Here is a 19709-nt window from a genome sequence, read left to right as displayed (position 1 = left end):
AACTCAACAGGGTGGTCTGGCCTATGATAAAACATGCCACTATTAGGTGGGTGAGGCTTTCCATCGATAAACACAATGTTTAGATTATAAGGCCAAGGGTCTAGAGCAAGACTAAGCAGAGTTTGTCTGGTGTGGAACAAGGTCCCGCCCCACCTTTTGTGTGATTGTGTAATTTATGAGTCTGCCTCAAGTGTGAGGTGAATCACTCCTACCTGTGACTTTCTTTCTCACTTGCACTGTCCTTTGATATTCCTTCTCTTTTTCTTCCATTTACAGCTTGCTGTGTTTGTGTTTGATTGCCCTGTGAGTGTGCATGCTATACATGCATGCGTGTGGTAAGCTATGTTGCTTCTTGGCTAATTCCATGTAATCCCACAGGCTACTACTTTATTGACCCAAACCAGGGGGCTCCGTTTGATGCACTGAGAGTGCTCTGCAACTTCACTGCTGGTGGTGCCACCTGTGTGTCTCCTCTTTCATCACAGGTGAGTGTCTCAGTCTCACTTCATGCTATCTATAATAACAAAAGGATGATGGATGGAGTGCTGAGACTTTTCAAACACTCTTCCCCAGTCACAGATCTCCGTTAAATCCAATGTTCTTGTTAGCGTGTCAGTCCTTAATAAGTAAACTTACAAGGTGAGGCGTATAGGTCGATGAACCTTTTGATTTGCATGGAGTATCCTAGCCACACTGAGACAAGTGTACATAATAATCAAATGCTCAGTTTCAATAACATTGTCAAAGCATTAACAATTAATCAAGAACACTAAATGATAGACACACCATGAACTTTCAGTCATGAATAACCGCACCTCAAAATATACGTTTAGTAGTTTTATTGCCCTTTGGTTACAATACTTAGTCATGAAATTAATTCAAACTTTATTCAACTCAATAAACCACAACTAGTCAATCAAAAGATCCCATGAACATAATCTAATCAAAGCTTGCATCAAAATACATTCTAGAGAATTAGCACAAATCAACAAGAAGATCAATCCCAATAACCCAGTTAGTAGCATATGTTTATCGGAATTTGTCCGTCAATCAATTGTCAAACGTCATGTCAAGTACTGTCGTGTATAAGATCCCTTATCTAACCCAGATTGGCATTAGCATGTGGGGCATCATGGAAAAACATTTTAGAACACGAATTTGAAGAAAAACATCTAACTAAGGAATACTACATAGACAGCACAGTTGGTACCTAGAAAAGAAAAGCAATGCAATACAGTCACATTGTCATCTCTACCTATCCTCGGTATGGGTCAGCAACAGAATCAGCCTTCGTCCTCAGGTCATCAGTTGATCAGCATTGCATCAGGGTCTCAGTCAGAGAGTCGAGCCCAATGACAGAATATCGAGTCACCTCTGAAATGTCGATAAAGGTCTGCTCTCCTCTCCCTATCCATCTATCTGAAGCCATTTCCCTCTGTCACAATGTTATAGCAAAATCACCCAGACTGTCCCCTACTTCCTAATTGGTCAATTAGTTGTACACTATTTACATAGCCAATGAATAAAACACACCAAATTTATAGATTCTAATATTTCATGGTTCTCAGACTGTTTATTGGTTTGCCTTGTGATGTACTCATCATCCGGCTCGTCAGGTATCCAAAATGTTGCATCTTCTTTTCCAGTCAGTGTCTTCATTGTTCAAGTCCTGGGAAAGTACACCCTGTTCAACTTACACGACAGTTGTTACAATTTAAATTCTACCATCTCCTGTCCATCAGTTCATATGAAGGCTCCTTGCTAAGCAGTTTTTATTAAACAATGGGCAGTTCACGGTTAGTTCAGCTTCATTAACGTTTTATATTTTACCATTAGAACACAGCTTCTGCGATGAGGCCTGGTAAGACTAGGCCCAGACAATTGCTAAGTTAAGGCACATAGTTAATAAAACATAGGCTATATCTTTCAATATGTCACATTACTACATTATTTTTATTACATTTTCATAATTTATGTATAAGTTAGTCTTCTTTTTAATATTTTCGTTAACATTGGCGGCCACACTCCGTGGTCAGAAGTTTAAACGTGCACATTATTTTCTGCATTTTTAATTTTTCTACTCATTTTATGACATATGCATGCATTAATAATTTCTAATTAATACATTTGCATTAACATTCTTTTGCTCACCATGTCACCCCAGTTTGAACCCAGCCATATGCATATCAATATTGGCCCTTCTCCCCTTTTGAGCAGTCCAGCCCGAACTGCCATGCCAGGTCCTCCCTGGACTGGAAATAAGCATCCTGGAACCAGTGACCGGGTATCACCCTTCATCAGCCAGGCTAGCTTGAGGGTAAATGTTTGCATTGTTCAGCATCAGCATTCCGTCCATCATCTGTTCTTTTTTCATTTATATATAATAACATTTGTAGCCGCTTGAGCCTGAATTCTATTAATGCTTACTAATAACCCTGTTGCTGTATTTTTGGCTTTATTCATTGATCTCACCTCTGTATCATTGCTCAAAGCAAACTCCTCAGATCTGTTCTCAATGATAATGTATCTAGTTCTTTTATAAATGTCTATTATTGTTTTAAAACCACTATTCCTTCTGTTATAGTTCATCTCCCTTGATACACTCACACAATAATATTTGGTATGCACCTGATTAATTATAAATATCACCTTATGTAGTGCTCTGAATCTTTGGCTGGATCATTTTTGGCCCAATCCCTGCATAATTTTCTGGAACCACTTTAATTCTGTCTTCCTAACAGGGACTTCTAGCCACAGATTCCTTACCTTAGATTATTCCCCAGGTATCAAACTGGATCAGGAAAATCTTGAGCAGTACCTCTGTGTGCAGCCAGTTGTTGGCATTGTCTGCGCCGGTTGTGACATGCACAATGCCTATACAGGAGTCACCCGCATTATTTCTTTTCTTTCCGCGCCACCAGTGCAGATCCAGAAGAGCTACCTCAGTGGTTTTTTGGCTGCCTTTTTGAGCTTTTTGTCAAAGATTTTTACATTTTGGTCCAAGTGTACGTTAGGAATTGTCTCCTAAAAACCTGTGGGTTTGAAACCATGTTGAGCCTATCTGACAGAGACTTCCAGCTGCAGATACCTTACCTTACATTATCCCCAGGCATCAGACTGAATCTAAAAATTCTGAAGCAGTACCTGTGCATACTAGTAGAGCGGGGTCTGCATCATCTGCGCTTGAAGTGACATGCATGGTGTCTATATAGACGCCACACCAGTGCGCTGACATCAGTTCTTTTCTTTCTGTGCCAGGCAGCACAGATCCAGAGAGAGATGCCCTCAGTCAATTTTGTGACCGACCTTTTTCAATGTTTTATCAAAGATATTTTTCTGCGCCTGCCCCTTGGTGTGCTAGCGATGACCTTTAAAAAAACAGCAGGCTTCAAACCCTGTGGTGCCTGTCAGAGGCAGATGTCTGTGACAAACCCACACTTGGTTTGTCTGTGGTGCTTGCAGTGGGGAAGTCACTCCAAGACTAGTGAGGAGTACCATGCCAGGGTGCTATGCAAATGCTCTTTGAAGCTTTTTGAATGCTTTTTGCACCCTCTGAAAAGCTTCCTGAAGAAGGAGAAGTTCAAGATGCTCATATTGGCTCAGGTTCTGACTACAGTCGACCCTGGAAACTCGTCAGTAGCGCTGGACTTGTAGGATGCCTAGATTCACATACTCGTCCTCCCAGTCCACAGGTATCACCTGTCATTCACAGTGGGCCATGAGCATTATCAGTTTGCTGTGCTCCCCTTTGGCCTAACCAGCTCCCCTTGGGTGTTCACCAAGGTGATGGCAGTGATCGCAGCACAGAGTTTCCAGTCTTTCCCTACCTGGATGACTGGGTGTTGCAAGCGTGCTCAACCCAGGTGGTTGTCTCACATCTCCAGACTATAGCAAACATCCTGCAGTTGTTGGGGTTCAACATCTTCGTGCCCAGGTCACACTATACTTTTTCTTTCATCCGGCCTGTTCTAGACACAGTGCTGTTTGAGGCCTTTCCTCCAAAGTGATGAGTTCTGGATATTCAAGCTATGATTTAGATGTCTGAGCCTCTTTCCTGGATTTCGGTGAGGGTGACTCTTAGGATGTTAGGCCTCTTGGCCTCCTGCATCCTGCTAGTGACACCTGCTCATTGGGATAAGCGGGCTCTGCAGTGAGACCTAAAGTCCTTGTGGGCGCAGGTTCAGGGCAATCTCTCTGACCTGGTCCAGATCTCAGAGGAAACTGCATAAGCCCTGCAGTGGTAGATAACGCACCTCAAAAGGGTCAGCGTCAGACCCGTGTCCCTTCCCCAACAAGAGCTGACTGTTGTGACAGATGTGTCACTACTTGGCTGTGGTAGTCATCTGGGAGAGATGGAGATCAGGGGACTCCGGTCTCCTGCAGAGTCCAGGCTCCACATCAACTTGTTGGAGCAGCAGGTCATCTGGCTAGCATTGAAAGCCTTTCTTCATTTGATCAAGAGAAGTATGGTGCAGGTGTTGGTGCAGGTGTGCACAGACAGCACCACCGCTATGTGGTACTGCAGCTGCGTCAAGAGGCCCAGCATATCTGGACATTGCTGAAACATCAAGGTGCTTCCCTGGTGTTTGAAGACCTGGAGGTTTCCCTGAATGCCAGAATGGACAAACTCAGCTGTTGATGCCTAGCAGATGACAAATGGCATCTCCACCCCCAGGTGGTGTAAGGTCTCTTAAGAGAATGGGGAGAATCTTGGTTAGATCTGTTCACTACTGTCAAAAACATGCAATGTCAGCAGTTCTGCACACTAGAGTTTCTTAGATGGCTCTTACTCAGAGATGCCTTTCGTCTTGAGCCGAACACTGGCCTCCTGTACACCTTTCCACTGATAATATTCTTGCTCAGAGTTCACAAGAAGATCAGGAACTAGCAGGCTGAAATCATTCTTGTGGCTTGGGATTAGAAACAGAGAGCTTGACATCCAGAACTCCTGAGCATGAGCATTGCCTCCCCCCCAAGCCCCTGATCAGGCTGCCCCTTCGGAGGATCTTTGTGGCAACAAACCAAAAATCTGTACATGCTCTGCCTTCATGTTTGCAGTTTGAGCAGTGACAGATTTTGACTTTCTCCTCAAATTCTACAAAGCTGTTCTGGCAGCAAGGCATCCCTCAACCAAAACAGTATACTCCTGCTGTTGCTATTGGGACAAATTTGTAACATGGTGTGCCTTCAAGATTGTTGACCTTCTTTCTGCACTCTTAGCCCACGTTTTGTTGTTTATTCTTTCTCCAGGCCAGAAGGGCTTTGCTCTGGGTACTGTCAAAGGGTATTTTTCAGCCATTCAATGTTCTTGTGGGTGCAATCCAACCTTCTTTGTTCAAGACACCCATTGTGACTCACTTTCTAAAGGGACTCCAGCACTTAAGCTCACCAAGACTATTCATTATGCCCCAGTGGGACCTCAATCTGGTCTTGATTTTTTATCATTTTCCACTCCTTTATGCACCATTACAATGTAATTTTTGTGTGGCTATAACATCAGCTAGGAGGGCCAGCAAACTGTGTCTATGAATTCTCCTACACAACATTCTATCCAGACCAACTGGTCCTTAGAACTAGTGCCTTATTTCTCCCAAACGCAGTGTCACCTTTTTTATGTAGGTCAGAATATTACCCTACTTGCCTTCTTTGCTCCGCCTCGCCCTCACAAAGAAGAGGAGAGGTTCCACTGCCTGGACCCAAATGGAGCGTTGTTGTTTCTACATTGGCCCTACTAAAGAGGTCTGGGTTGACTTTGCTGGGAACTTCGGACAAACAATGGAAAAGCTGTGCCGAAAAGGACCATCTCATAATGGTTAGTTTTCTGCATACAAGCTTGCTACACATTGGCCAAGAAGCAACACCCGGAGGGCTTGTGCACTCATTCCACTTGAGCCAAGGTTGCAACCTCTGTGGTATTTTAAAGAGTCCATGACCTGGACATCTGTCAGGCAGTTACATGGGCATTTCTGCACACGTTCACTAAGCATTAGTGCCTGGACAGTCAGATCTGTTGAGATGGGCACTTTCCCTGTTCGGTACCCCAGGACTTTTTGGTGTGCACTAGTTTACAGACAGTTTTGATGAACACTTAATTAATGAGGATGAATACACTTACCTACGTGTCTTTAGACCAATACACCCATGCCTGTATACTTTACCAAAGATTCACAAAAATCCACGTCGTCCCCCAGGTAGACCGATAGTGTCAGGTATGGGTGGTCCCACTGAAAGAATCTCTGAATATGTGGATATTTGTTTACAAACATATGTGATAAATCTTCCTTCATACATTAAAGACACCAAACACATCTTAAGTATCCTCACTGATATCAATTGTGAACCAGGGATGACCCTGGATGTGACTTCCCTCTACACTAGCATCAGACATACCTTAGGACTACAGGCTGTGTGTCATTTTCTTAATAACAGATCAGCTAGCCTATATAACCACACCATGATGCTGCTAAAGATGATTGACATTATTTTGAACAATATCTTCTTCCTTTTTAAAAAAAGAATGGTTTCGTCAGAAACGTGGAGTTGCTATGGGATCCAGATTTTCACCAGCTTACGCCAACCTCTTCATGGGTTATTTTGAACATAACGTGATCTGGAGCTCGAAAGGGAACACATGGAACATGGACATATTATTTTGTGGTCGCTACATTGATGACTGTATCATGATCTGGACGGGGGACATACCCAAACTGAACAGTTTTATAGAATACCTTAACTCTAATGACCTCAACATTGCTTTTACTTTGGAGCACAGTTATAAGAGTATTCCCTTTCTTGATGTTGAATTATTCATCCACAATAACAAGATTGTAAGCCGTCTTTATAAGAAAACCACGGCATGCAATGCAATGCTACATGCAACAAGCTCAAATCCCAGGCATCAGATTGATGCGATTCCGTTTGGTGAAATGGTCCGAGCTAGACGCAACTGTAGCTTGGTCACTGATTTCTTTGAATGCATCAATGATATGGAGCACAGATTTAAGCAACGGGGATACCAACCATGTATTCTTAAGCAAGCCCGTAATAGGATTTTAAACATTTCAAGAAGTGACACTCTCAAACAAAAATCTAGAATATTTAATAGTAACATTGGTTGAGTAGCTGACTATTTACAAGCCACCTCAATACTACGCAAAGGTATGACAAGGCATTGGCGATATTACGAGCGGATACAACTCTAAGAAGTTTCATTTCAGATACTCCACTTCTTACATTCCATTGTGGCAGAACTCTTAAGAATACATTATGTCCTAGCTACCCTAGTAAACAACACCACGAAGATTGGCTCACTGGCCGCAGTAAGGGATTCTATAAATGTGGGCAATGTGGAATGTGTAGATAGGCAAGAACGGGGATCTCTACCTTTCATAATCAGATTGGTGATCGATTTCCCATCACCTCTCACATTACATGTAACAGCAATTACATAATTTACATGATCATTTGCAAGTGCAGCAAATACTATGTAGGCAGCACTATAACATCCTTCAAAATAAGAATGAGCGAACACTATCAAGCAGTGAGACAAAATGACAGTCGGTATCCTGTGGCAATACACATCAATCAATGCCCGGCCCAGGGCCTAACCAAAAGCTTTGAATTTCATGGGTTTAAGAATATATCCAAAGACCCATGAGGAGGGAATAGAGAATTACACCTTAGAAGACGGGAATGTACTTGGATCCTCAAATTAAGAGCAGTGGAGGAAGGTCTTAGCACAAATTATGAAATGGAGTACTTCCTAGGTGATGAATTTTACTATCATAAAAACGTATAATTTGTACAGTGTATGTCCAAGTATGAACTTAATCATTACTGTCAAACTCTATCAACATAGTATACAACACTACCTAATATGGAAGAATATGCCCAGTTTAATTCTGGTGCTAAGATGGTGAACTCTGTTCAAATGTGAAGTGTTACTATTATTACAGTATTTACATTACATATGAATTCACACTTTATTGGTAAGTATCACCAATCTTTGATGATCACGTGAAACGAATAATTAGGACGGTGACTACTTAGGATTACTTGGCTGGTTACATTTTGTTTTTACTATTTTGTATCATCTCTTATTCTCGGGACCCTTCGAACAAATTACTTCTAAGTCACATTATTCTCCTCATCGATTAAAAGAAGGACCAAATAAACATACTGCCCGTATAAGAATTTTATACACACTCCTGAGACCTTACTCTGTGTCGTGTGACACCTTATTCAGTGTCTTTTTATCAATTTTGTAAGTGCCTAAGGCTGTTCGCATTAATTAATGAATAGCAATTTCAAGATGGCGCCCATTTTTTCTTTTAACACTCTGTCCTTTTTCTGTTTTGGGCCAGCCGATGATTCTCATCATCGATTAAAAGAAGGACCAAACAAACATACTGCCCGTCATGCCGAAAAATGTTACACTCACTCCTGAGACCTTACACTGTGTCGTGTAAGACCTTATTCAGTGTCTTTCTATCAATTTGTGTAAGCGCCTAAGATTATTCGCATTAGATAATGCTTAGCAAATTCATCCTCCTAGTTGGACACTGTCTTTTAGTTGTGTCTTTCACACTCCAAGATGGCGCCCACTTTTTTTTTCAACACTCTGTCCTTTTTCTATTTCGGACCAGCCGATGATTCTCATCATCGAATAAAAGAAGGACCAAACAAACATACTGCCCGTCATGCCGAGGAGTTTCACACAAACTCCTGAGACCTTACTCTGTGTCTCTTCTATACCTTATACCTCTAGGTAGGTGACATTAATGTTAACTTATGTATTTTGCACTTTATTTTGAGGGGGCTGAGTCTGGTTGCTCAACTTAGAAGCAACATATGATTATAATCTTTGTTACATTGGTTTTAGATGAGACGGAGGGCTTACACATCCTTTTTCTCTACATACACACCAGCTTAATTATCAGGAGCAAGACACAGCGCCCCCCAACACAAGAATTTACCCAAAAGAACTGTTTTGTTTATAGGTACGTGACCTCTTACTTTTAGATTTATGCCATATTGCTTATGCTTGTCACTACTTCCTTAGTATAGCGATCTTCTCTTCTAGATCGCACCGTAAAAGATTTTGGATCCATTCGTGCTGACTTATGAGTACTCCCTCACGAAGACTCGGGGATAATAGTGTTTTTCCCCCGTCACGTGATTCCCCCTACTCTTTCTCTATTGGTACGTGATAGTCCTTTTGTTAGTTCCTTTTAAATTCAGCTTACTCATTATCTTCCTCCTAATGACTTACAATCATTTTATTTCAGATCGTACATTATCTTGAAGAGTTTTACTTGATTAGGATAAGCCATTTATTCATGTTAACACCTTACTTATATTTTGGTACGTTTTTCTTTATTCAGACACACTTGCAAATGCTCAATTTAGCACACCCACTTACCAATTTCCTAGGTGTTATGACGCCTTTCTGTTTCCTTTTTTCCTAATGACACCCTGTCATTAAGAGTATATTTCTCAACCTTAGTTTCAGTTTCTCATCACCACATATCTAGTGGGAGTCTTTATCCCTATTTCTAATTCTCAATTTCTACTTCGTTTCACGTGCACATCAAACTTTTGGTGATATTTATAATAATAACAAGTTTATCACTTGTAGTAGTCTGTAATCACAGTTTTTTCTCTGTGGCTCCGTTTGGTAATGTCACTTGATGATTTTAGACACTCACGCGGTACTTCTGAAGGACTTGGCCACGATTTTAGTGCCAGGTATTAATTTTCCATAATCATGTATAACTACAGATTATGACCAAGCTCATTATTATGTTTCTTACAGCCCTGAGGAAGTCAATGAGATTAATTTCTCAGAGACAAAACACGTGTTGGCTGTTGGATGTTGTTGTTATGACCACATATGAAATCTTTCTGATGTAATAAACATGTATGAAAACCTCACACAAGAATAAAGACACTGAACTTTAACTCTGTTTGGATTATATATTGATTCTCCGAAGACCAAGAACCTAACTGTACAGACTCCTATCTTATTTCATACGAGTGCCCTGGCCTTTTGAATTAGTTTACAGACCCACCTCTGTTGAGGTATTGCTTTGGTATCTATTCTAGGGTAAGAAGTCTTCAGCTAGAAGTCTCTATCAGATGAACATGGTATTTACCTTTGGTAATGCCTTTTCTGGTAGAGACTCTATCTTGCCACAGATTCCTTACCGACCTTCCCAACTTCCCCTCTCCTGCTAACTGGTCTAACTACCTAAATAGGTCCCTGTAGGTCTGTAGTTCTGCCTACTAGTTAATCAGTCTTTTGACATGGTTCCATGCTTCTGGCATGGAAAGAGTCACGTAAAACCAAAGTTCTGGGGTGGTTCCTATTTAGGAACAGTGCATGTCACATCCGATGAAGACAAAACAGACATTGCTACCACGGAGCCAATTGGTGCCACTTGGCGGCACGAAGAGGTACTCCTCAAAATTTTCAGGATTCAGTCTGACACCTGGGAATATTCTTAGATAAGGAATCTGCAGCTAAATTGAGTCTCTACCAGAGAAGGTGTTACCAAATTTAAGTAACTTGTTCTTCTAGTGTGTTGTGTCGTGTGATGTGTCATGTGCATGCCACTCGTAAAGTGTATGTTTGCCAAAGTGTTAGCTTATTAGTGCTACAAAATAAACCAAATAAACCCACCACAGAATCTCACTTGGAGCTTAGTCTTTTGTATCTGAACAAACTAACTTGAGTAAAAGAAGTGGTAATGTACCTGCAATTTTCTTCCTTTTCGAGTTGATTGTACCCTTTATTCAAGTCAATATGGGAGCAGACTTTGACTTAATTCAGCTGCATGGTCATATCCACGATGTGTGGCCAGGATACCTTTCTCTCTCATACTACACCTCCTCTGTCCTTTTTCAGCACTGCCACGACGGGCAGGACCCAGGGTGTGGGACCAGTAGAGCGCTTGATAATGTTGTGTTTCAACAGGGCTTCTTGTTCCTTTTTGACTGTTTTTTGCAGATGAAATGTTATCCTGCGGTATTGCTGTGCAACAGGTCAGATCTGTTTGTTGATGTGGACTTGCACCTTCATCATCTTGAGCCTTTTTAGGCCATTGAACAGGGACGGGAACTGATGCACAAAAGTCAGGTTCCAAATGTAGGTGATAATTGACTGATGCCAGTCCTATGTCAGCAGCAGTTGCAGAACTAAGTAAACATGCACTAGATGGAGTAAATTAAAGAACATGGATTTGGGCCTGCACAAACATCTGCTTGTGCTGCAAGGTCCCTGTGAATGGTCCTTGACTTTGAAATGGTTTGGAAGCAATACTTGTATACGTTTTCATATTTGATGGTTAAAGGCGCGGTACAGGTTTCAGACTGTGAAACTGTTTGACTGGCATGATGTTAATTGATGCAGCAATGACCACATGAGTTCTTTTCTTTTGTTAACTCACTTGTGTTTTGTATATGTTTGTCTTCTTTAGAGGTGGCAAGGTCCACATGTGCACATTGCTCCTTTTTATTTATGATCATTGCACATTCATTCTCTTCACTGTTGCTCAATGGTGATGTTGAGGTACTTGTGCTAGGTGACTATGATGATGATCAACCTCATTTGGTTTTCATCTCTCACAGTTGAGCTTGCTTTTTGTATATGTGGGCATGGCGAGAATGCTTTGGGAATTTTCTGTCATCCATTATCTTGCCCCGCAGTGATGCACCTGGTTTCTCTTCTGCTTTGCAAACCATTATGAAATGATTCCTCTTTCCACACCCCCTGCACGTTTGTTCAGTGGGTGGACATTTATCCTCATGTGGAAATGAAAATCCACATCAGAAGCACAGTCTTTCTGTTGAGACGTCTGCTTACGGGAGTCTGCTCAGTGCTTGGGTCTACTCGTCATGACCAATACTGATTCACTTTTTGTTGTTCCTGCTTCCATGTTGGTGTCTTGTTGATCTGCTTGTTCCTTTGCTCTGGCAACCATCATTACTTTCTTTAAGCTGAGTGTCTCTTGCAAAATGAGTCTTCGGAATGACTCTGACAAACAATCATCAATGACTCTTAGGTGCATGCCTTCCTCATCATTCAATCCTCTAAATTTACAATGTTTGATGAGTGCATCATGCCCAGCAACAAACCCATCCATCATCTTACCAATTTGTTGTCTCGCTTGATTAAAAATGTACCTTTCATAGTTGACGTTCAGCATCAGATTGAATTGGCTTCCTCAGCTTCTTTGATTTGAGGGTATGACATTGTCTCAGTTTCTGAGCTATTCTTTATTACTTTCACAGCATTATGAGCAAGATTCTTTAAGTATTTAACTATTTTCTCATCACTTACTTCTTCCAGGGCATGTATGAAATCATCGAAAGTCTCCTTCCATGTGGTCCATCTGGCACCAAGGTTCTGCTTTTTGGGGGTAACGAATAGCTGTGGAGGTTTTAGAAATGTGACTTCTGCGTACTTCACCTCTCTTTCTCCTGACTTTGGGAGTATGTGCTGTTCATGCAGCACTCGTTATCCACCTGAATCCATGCCTTCTGGAAGTACTGGCTTTGTGTCTAAGTGTGGTTAGCTGGACTAGCTCAAGGGTTTTGTGGAGTCTTCTTCATTTTTAATGTTGAGTATGTTTTCTGTTTTTTGTCTGTTCTGGTCTCTGCTTTAGTCTTTCTGTTTTGTTTGAGTCATTTCTTCGTGCTGTTTCAGCAGCTTTCATTACTTCTGGCCCACTATGTGACTTTGAATGTAGTAGATGCCACTTGCTACCACAAATCAGCCTCTCCAGCACATGTCTGTGGTTTTGTCTGTCTGGATCTGTGACCGTTTGTTTCACTGGTGAGTATATGTTTATTCTTGTACCTGGTTGTCACTGCCTTATAGAGTTATATTTGGTTGTCACTGTCTGTCTTGTACAGTTTTGTCACTGCCTTTAGTATTTTCTTTGTAAGATTGATGGCTTTGTGTTGTGGTAAAGCACCTTCTTTTTTCTTAGCCTGGCTGGCAAGTCGAGGTGGGCTTTTCCAATGGCAGTTCTCTTCTAGTCTTTCAACTTCTTCAAAGGCCTCGTATGGGCGGGAGTGGTGCTTGCACTCCACATACAGCAACTGTAGGCTTCTTTGCACGTGTCATATGCACAAGCAATATGCTATTTTTTTGTAAACTCTCGGGGAGAGGAGTTCTGTTTCTTTGGGGCACGTATCCCATCCTCGTCTCCCACTGTCACCTCCTCCAGAGCCTGAGAGCATGCACAAGAACATGCCACACACAGAGCTCATATTTAACGTCTTTATTCCTCAGTGTACACCATGCAAATAAGTTTTCAATATCCCTAACCGTTAAAGGCCACACCTTAGCACCTCCAAGATTGATTGCATAAACCTTTTCTTTGAGCCTGTTCCTTAGCAGCGGGGTCTTAATACTTCTAGTTCCAAGACACTACATCAAACAAAATAAGGATTGTAACTTCAGGGCACCAGGTGCAGGGGTGGAAGAAGGGTAAAGTAGTGAATGGTTGCTGGGAGCGAAAAGCAGACATGCTGCTCCAGTCATTGAGGACCAGAGGGAGTATGCTGGGAAAGAGTGGGGGACGAAGGTGGGGCAGGGATGTTAAAAGAAATTCAAGGGGAAGAAAATGGGCACAACAATATTCCATGTCTGTGTTTTTTAAATATCTACTTAAAAAAATAATCCTTCCTAATGACAATATCTTAAATAGATATCACAGAACTGTAATAATGTCTTGGCTCACGGATAGCAAACCCTCATTAGTTATTTTTTACAAGAACACATTAGCAATTTCAAACATATAAAAAGAATCCAATTTTGTTGGATCAAGTGCTCTTTTTTCATTTCAACATCAGCCACCTGCAGGTTGACTTGTAGTTCTTTTTTCTAGAAGGACCTTTACATTTGGATTGCTTCATCATTTTCAACTCAACACGGGAGTTGGTCATAATTCTAATTTTCTTCAATTGTTACCTATCATGGCCCAGTCACTTTTGATCTACTTCTTTATGATCATCTCATTGCAATAGCATCCTTGCTGGGTGCTTTAATTGCATGAGGTGATTTCAGGTTTGCACAGTTTATTTTACTACTCCTATTCAAGGAGGTTCCCTAATAAACCTAAAGTACCTCCAGCCATTGAGGCATTTAGGATTGCGTTACCGTTTTGATTTCACCCTGATTCACTTAAGTCTGATTCTCGTCTCTAGAGTTGTATTTCAGGGAGGTACATGAGCACTTCATTGTTGTTTTTTTTCCGGAGTCCAGAGTTTGAGGGGTGTAGAGTTACTTATATTCCAGATTGTTTCTCCAATAATGCAGCCATGCAACTACAATTCACTATTGAAATTCTAGTGCAGGATCTGGAACAATTTCAATTGGATAAGTCACATTTGCTAGAAGATAGCTTTTTAGATAAACTCCATTTCTTGTTCAGAAATACGCACTGTAGATTTAACTATTGTGTGGGAGGCCTTTAAAGATGTTGCAACCTCCTCAACATGGGAGCATGCACAAGAGGACACACACAGGGAGCTTGTATCTAATGTCTTTATTCATCAGCGTACAACAAGCTACTAACTTCTCAATATTCTGTAACCGTTAAAGACCACATTTTAACACCTCCCGTTGATTGCGTAATCCCTTTCCTGCAGGGCCTTAATGCTCACAGGCCCAAGACACTACAAAAACACTTTGTTAGGTGTAATAATGCCCGACTTCATCTGAATAATTAATAGAGCACCTGTTGCTGCTTTGATTTGAGATCAATGATTAAGGGATGTGAGAAGGAACTTTTCTCTAGCAACAGCTCTCCACGTCTGTCCATCTAGGAAGTGAAGTCCGGCCTATCTATCAGTGCTGTTGGACATGCTGGTGTTACATCCTTACATTTTCTATGTCCAACAGAGACATTTAAGAAAAGGACCAAACATACTAAACAATATCAGAGTATATTACATCAGAATGAAAAACAACTGTTAGCTGTTAGTTACCTAGCTTGGAAAAGTAATATGACTAATGAGGGTAAATAAACTTTTCTTATGATTGATACTTCTTCCCACAGATTCTGCACAGTGTTAAGGAATCCCAAAGCAGTTCCCATCAGGAAGTGGGACTCAGTAATGCTGACTAACTAAGAATATCATGCAGAGCCACTCTGGCAAAGAAGCCATCACTCCTTGACTCAGCCACCACAAAATAAAGCTCGGCAAATGTATGCAGCAAAGACCAAATGTCAACAAATATCAGCAGTCAGGCAGTAGTGGCCGCCATGCCTCCCCCCCCAGTGTGTATGCTAATGCCAAGGCATAACTGAGCTTGATGCAACCTAATGCAAAGAGTGACCCAATGAGTAATGGTAAAGTTATTTTTGGGGGTGCTATAAAGGGTAGAGCAATGACTTTGAAAAAAAACACCATCCACTACTGATCGGATTCTGATCTAATCCAATCAGTGTAATAGGTCACAATTTACCCTCCATGTCCTTGAAAGGGTTAGAAAGAGTGAAGAAAAGCTAGGAGAGTGAAAGACTGGCCACATCCACTTATGCAAGACGGAGGGGCAGGAATCTAGGACCATCATGTTTGGGCAAAACTATGTAAACAGACCTCCCAACACTCCCTTGCAACTATGCGCTGAGTAAATTTCCACCACAAAAGCAGTTTTGAAAATCGAACAAACATTGGCAAAGCCAACAGGTGTCACTTTCGCCAATATATTTTAGACATGTACACCAGCGTGGCTGCTGTTCAGTACGGCTAAAGGTTATTGGGGTAAAGGAGAGTGGAGTGAAGTGTCATAAAGTGGAGTACAGTGGAGTGGTTTAGAGAATTGTAGAGTGGCGTGGAGTGGTGTAGAACAGTGTAGAGTAGAATGGTGTTGAGTGAAGTGAAGTCACATGGAGTGGCATAGAGTGGAGTGGTGTGGAGTGTTGTGGAGGGAGTAGAGTGTTGTACAGTGGGTGGGCATAGAGTGAAGCTGAGTGCACAGAGGAGTAGAGTGTCGTAGTGTGGAGTGCCATAAGTGTCATGGAGTAGTGAAGAGCAGAGAGGAGTAGAGGGTGTTGCTTAGAGTACAGTGTTGCAGAATAGAGCAACTTAGAATGGAGTGGAGTGGATTGTCATAGAGTGGAGTGGCACAGAGTGGAGTAGTGCAGAAGAGTGGAATGACAAAGTGGAACAGAGTGTTCTAGAGTGGAGTGGTGCAGAGTGGAGCAGGGGAAAAGAGCAGAGTGGACCAGAGTGAAGTGGATTCAAGTGCAGTAGTGCAGAGTAGAATGGCATAGAGTGTTTTGATTTTGAGTAAAGTAGTACATTGGAGTATATTGGCATAAAGTGCAGTGATGTAGAGTGGTGCAGATTGGATGGCAATGGTATAGAGTAGAATGGTGCAGAGGGGAGTAGAGTGTCATAGAGTGCAGTGGTGTGGGGTGGTGTATGCTAGAGTGGAGTGGTGCAGGGTAGAGTGCAGTGGTTTAGTGTGGCATAGAGTGCAGTGGTACAGAGTAGAGTGGAATTGAGTTCAGTCATGGAGAGTGCAGTTTTACAACATAGAGTGTCAGAGTACACTGGCAGAGAGTGCACTTGCGTAGAGTGCATTGGTGTACAGTAGAGTGGTGCAGTGGAAAAGAGTGCAGTGGTACACATTAGAGTGGGGTAGAGTGCACTGACATAGAGTAGAGTGGTGCAAAGTAGAGTAGAGAGGAGTAGAGTATGGAGGTGTAAAGTGCAGTGTCAGAGTGCAGTGCTGCACAGTAGATTAGAGTGGCATAGAGTGATTGGTGTAGAGCATTGTTTAACCTGGCATCCTTGGCATGGTCTCACCTGTCTTTTTTGGCTCTGCTTACCATGTTTTGACTGTGTGCTGGACTCTGTTTTCATTGTTTTTAGTACTCTGGGCACTTTACCACTGCTGACCAGTGCTAAAGTGCAAGTGCTCTAGTGTAAATTGTATTTGTAATTGGCTTTTCCATGATTGGCATATTTGATTTACTTGTAAGTCCCTATTAAAGTGCACTAGAGGTGCCCATGGCCTGTATGTCAAATGCTACCAGTGGGCCTGCAGCAGTGGTTGTGCCACCCACATAAGTAGCTCTGTAAACATGGCCCAGACCTACCACTGCAGTGTTGGTGTGTGTAGTTGTAAACTGCCAATTTGACCTGGCAAGTGTACCCACTTGCCAGGCCCAAAGCCTCTCTTTTGGCACCCCTAATGTAGGCCCTAGGTAGTCCCATGGGCAGGGTGCAGTGTATGTTAAAGGTGGGACATGTACTGATTTGTTTGACATGTCCTAACAGTGAAATACTGCCAAATTTGTTATTCACTGTTGCAAGGCCTATCTCTCTCATAGGTTAACATAGGGGCTGCCTTTAAATAACTGTTAAGTGCAGTTTTCCTTTAGGAGCAGATAGAAATTTGGAGTTTGGTGTCTCTGAACTCACAATTTAAAGTACATCTTTTGATAAACTTGTTTTTTAGATTGTCAGTTTGAAAATGCCACTTTTGAAAGTTGCCATTTTCTTGCTTAAACCATTCTGTGAATCTGCCTGTTTGTGGATTCCTTGCCTGGGTCAGACTGACAGTTGGGCTGTTTGTGAATCCCCTCTAGACAGTGAGACAAAGGGGGCTGGGGCGTAGCCTGCATATTCTGATGGGCCATCTGAGCTAGAGTGGAGGGAGGGGTGGTCACTTACACCTCAATGGGCTGTGCCTGCTCTCACACAATGCAGTCACCAGCACCCTGATGTGTGTCTGGGGCCAGGCCTGGGCAAGGGAGGATCCTGTGAACAACTGAAATTTTCCTTTGAAGTTTGCCTACTTCAAAGGCAGAAAGGGTTATAAGTAGAGGACGCAAAACCCCAGATTTTTGCTTGGATAGAGTGCAAACTGACTGCCAACCAGAGACCCCATTTCTAACAAGTGTAGTGGTGGGGAGTGCAGTAGAGTGCAACAGAGTGAAGTGCAGTGGCACAGAGTTCAGTGTCATAGAGTGCAGTGATATAGAGTAGGGTGGTGTAGAATGGTGAAATTAAAATGATGGGAGCAATGGTGTAGAGTGGTGTAGAGTGCATTGGTATAGAGTCCAGTGGGGTAGAGTGCAGTGACGCAGAATAGAGTGGTGTAGAGTGCAGTAGGGCAGAGTGGAAAGGTGCAGGGTAGATTGCAGTAGGTAGAGTAGAGTAGCATAGAGTGGAATGGCACAGAGTGAAATAGAGTGGCATTGTGTGTGGTAGCATGGGGTAGATTGTTTCAGTGTAGAGTGAAGTGGTGTAGAGTGTAGTGGCATAGAGTACATTTTTCCAGAGTAGAGTGAAGTGGCATAAATTACAGTGTTGTAGAGTGAAGTGGTTCAGAGTAGATTAGGATGCATAATAGAGTATTGTGGGATGCAGTGCATTGGCATAAAGTAGAGTGGTGTAGAGTAGAGAGGTGTTGAGTGAAGTGGAGTAGAGTGGAGATGTGCAGAGTAAAGTGCAGTGATGCAGTGTGAAGCGATCTGGAGTGGCATAGTGTGGAGTGGTGCAGACTATAGGGCAGCGGGGTGGAGTATTGCAGGGTGGAGTAGGGTAAATTGAAGTGAGCATGGTGTGGTAGCACACTGCCATTGCACACAACATATCTTCAACTGAAATTACCATTACATTTGTACAGACATACAATACAGTTTTACTGACAAATGAATACAACACATAAACGATAATTTGTGGAAATGTCATCACCTGGTGTATTGATTTGTTTTATTCGTACTAAAATATTTGTTTCAACCACCCTACAGAAGGACCAAAAATGTGCTTTGCTTGTACATTCCTTATTCTGATATACCCTGAAATATTTGTCCAGTTTATTTACAGACATTTACATTTTGTTTTCTGCTAAAACAAAATTACATCGTACAGCACACCCTGAGTAGCCAGCATGATTGTCACATAAATCCTCTCACTTTGAAGTCAGAGAATGAAAAGTAAATACCAAGCTCCCTGGAAGACAAAGCCTGACATTTGACCTCTGTCTTTGAATGCACAGCAAATGTGACAAGATAAAATCAAGGTTTAAAGGCCTGTTTACGTAAATGTAGTACTGGTGGAAGTATACAGTAAATAGGGTCTGGGCAAGGGTAGGGACAAACTCAAGCTAAACTGGCTATAACAAATAAAGCCAGAAAATAGAAAGGAAGCAAATGTGAATTACAAACCACCAAGCTAATAGTAAGCAATGAGTGGAATGCATTCCCAGGGAAGCTTTCCGAATGTCCCCAAGATATTGTTAGCAAACCAACTGTCTGATCGGCTTCCGGCTTAAAAAGCTCAAATTCCAGGCTGTTTGCCAGTGAAACAGAGCTAACATCAAATTCCACCAGCAGCTTTGGTAGCTACAGGACCTGTCTTGATGAGACTGGTTGTCACCACCTGGCTCAAACACTACTGCTATAGGGGGTGCTTGACTGTCCTTAGATCACCACCAGCTGGATGCAGCCTGCTGTCAAATGCGAAGCACCCACCAACCATTGAATCACGGATTGAGCTGTGTTAGTACACAGGAGAGGCACATGGAACTCCACAATGTGCGTAGTGGCGTCTGCGCTGCGCTCTAGAATTGGCAAAGGTGACAGCAATACTCCTATCCTAGGTCACCTTCTACACTAAAATCCATTCTACTCTGTTACAACTACAACGTACAGAATACTTACAACCATCCAACTAGGTGT

The 19709-nt window shown here is 42.2% G+C and overlaps 1 protein-coding gene across 1 annotated transcript in view; it reads left to right on the top strand.

Moving 5' to 3' along the window:
- The window catches only part of LOC138293911 (collagen alpha-2(XI) chain-like), a 195139-nt gene that overhangs the window by 152802 nt on the left and 22628 nt on the right, over nucleotides 1–19709 (top strand). Inside the window, exon 10 of the mRNA XM_069233197.1 lies at nucleotides 379–485. Coding sequence (XP_069089298.1) covers nucleotides 379–485 — 107 coding nt within the window. The remainder of the gene's footprint in view (nucleotides 1–378; nucleotides 486–19709) is intronic.

The sequence above is a fragment of the Pleurodeles waltl genome, chromosome 4_2, assembly GCF_031143425.1.
Source record: "Pleurodeles waltl isolate 20211129_DDA chromosome 4_2, aPleWal1.hap1.20221129, whole genome shotgun sequence".
Taxonomy (NCBI): Eukaryota; Metazoa; Chordata; class Amphibia; order Caudata; family Salamandridae; genus Pleurodeles; species Pleurodeles waltl.
This window is presented reverse-complemented; position numbering and strand designations above follow the sequence as displayed.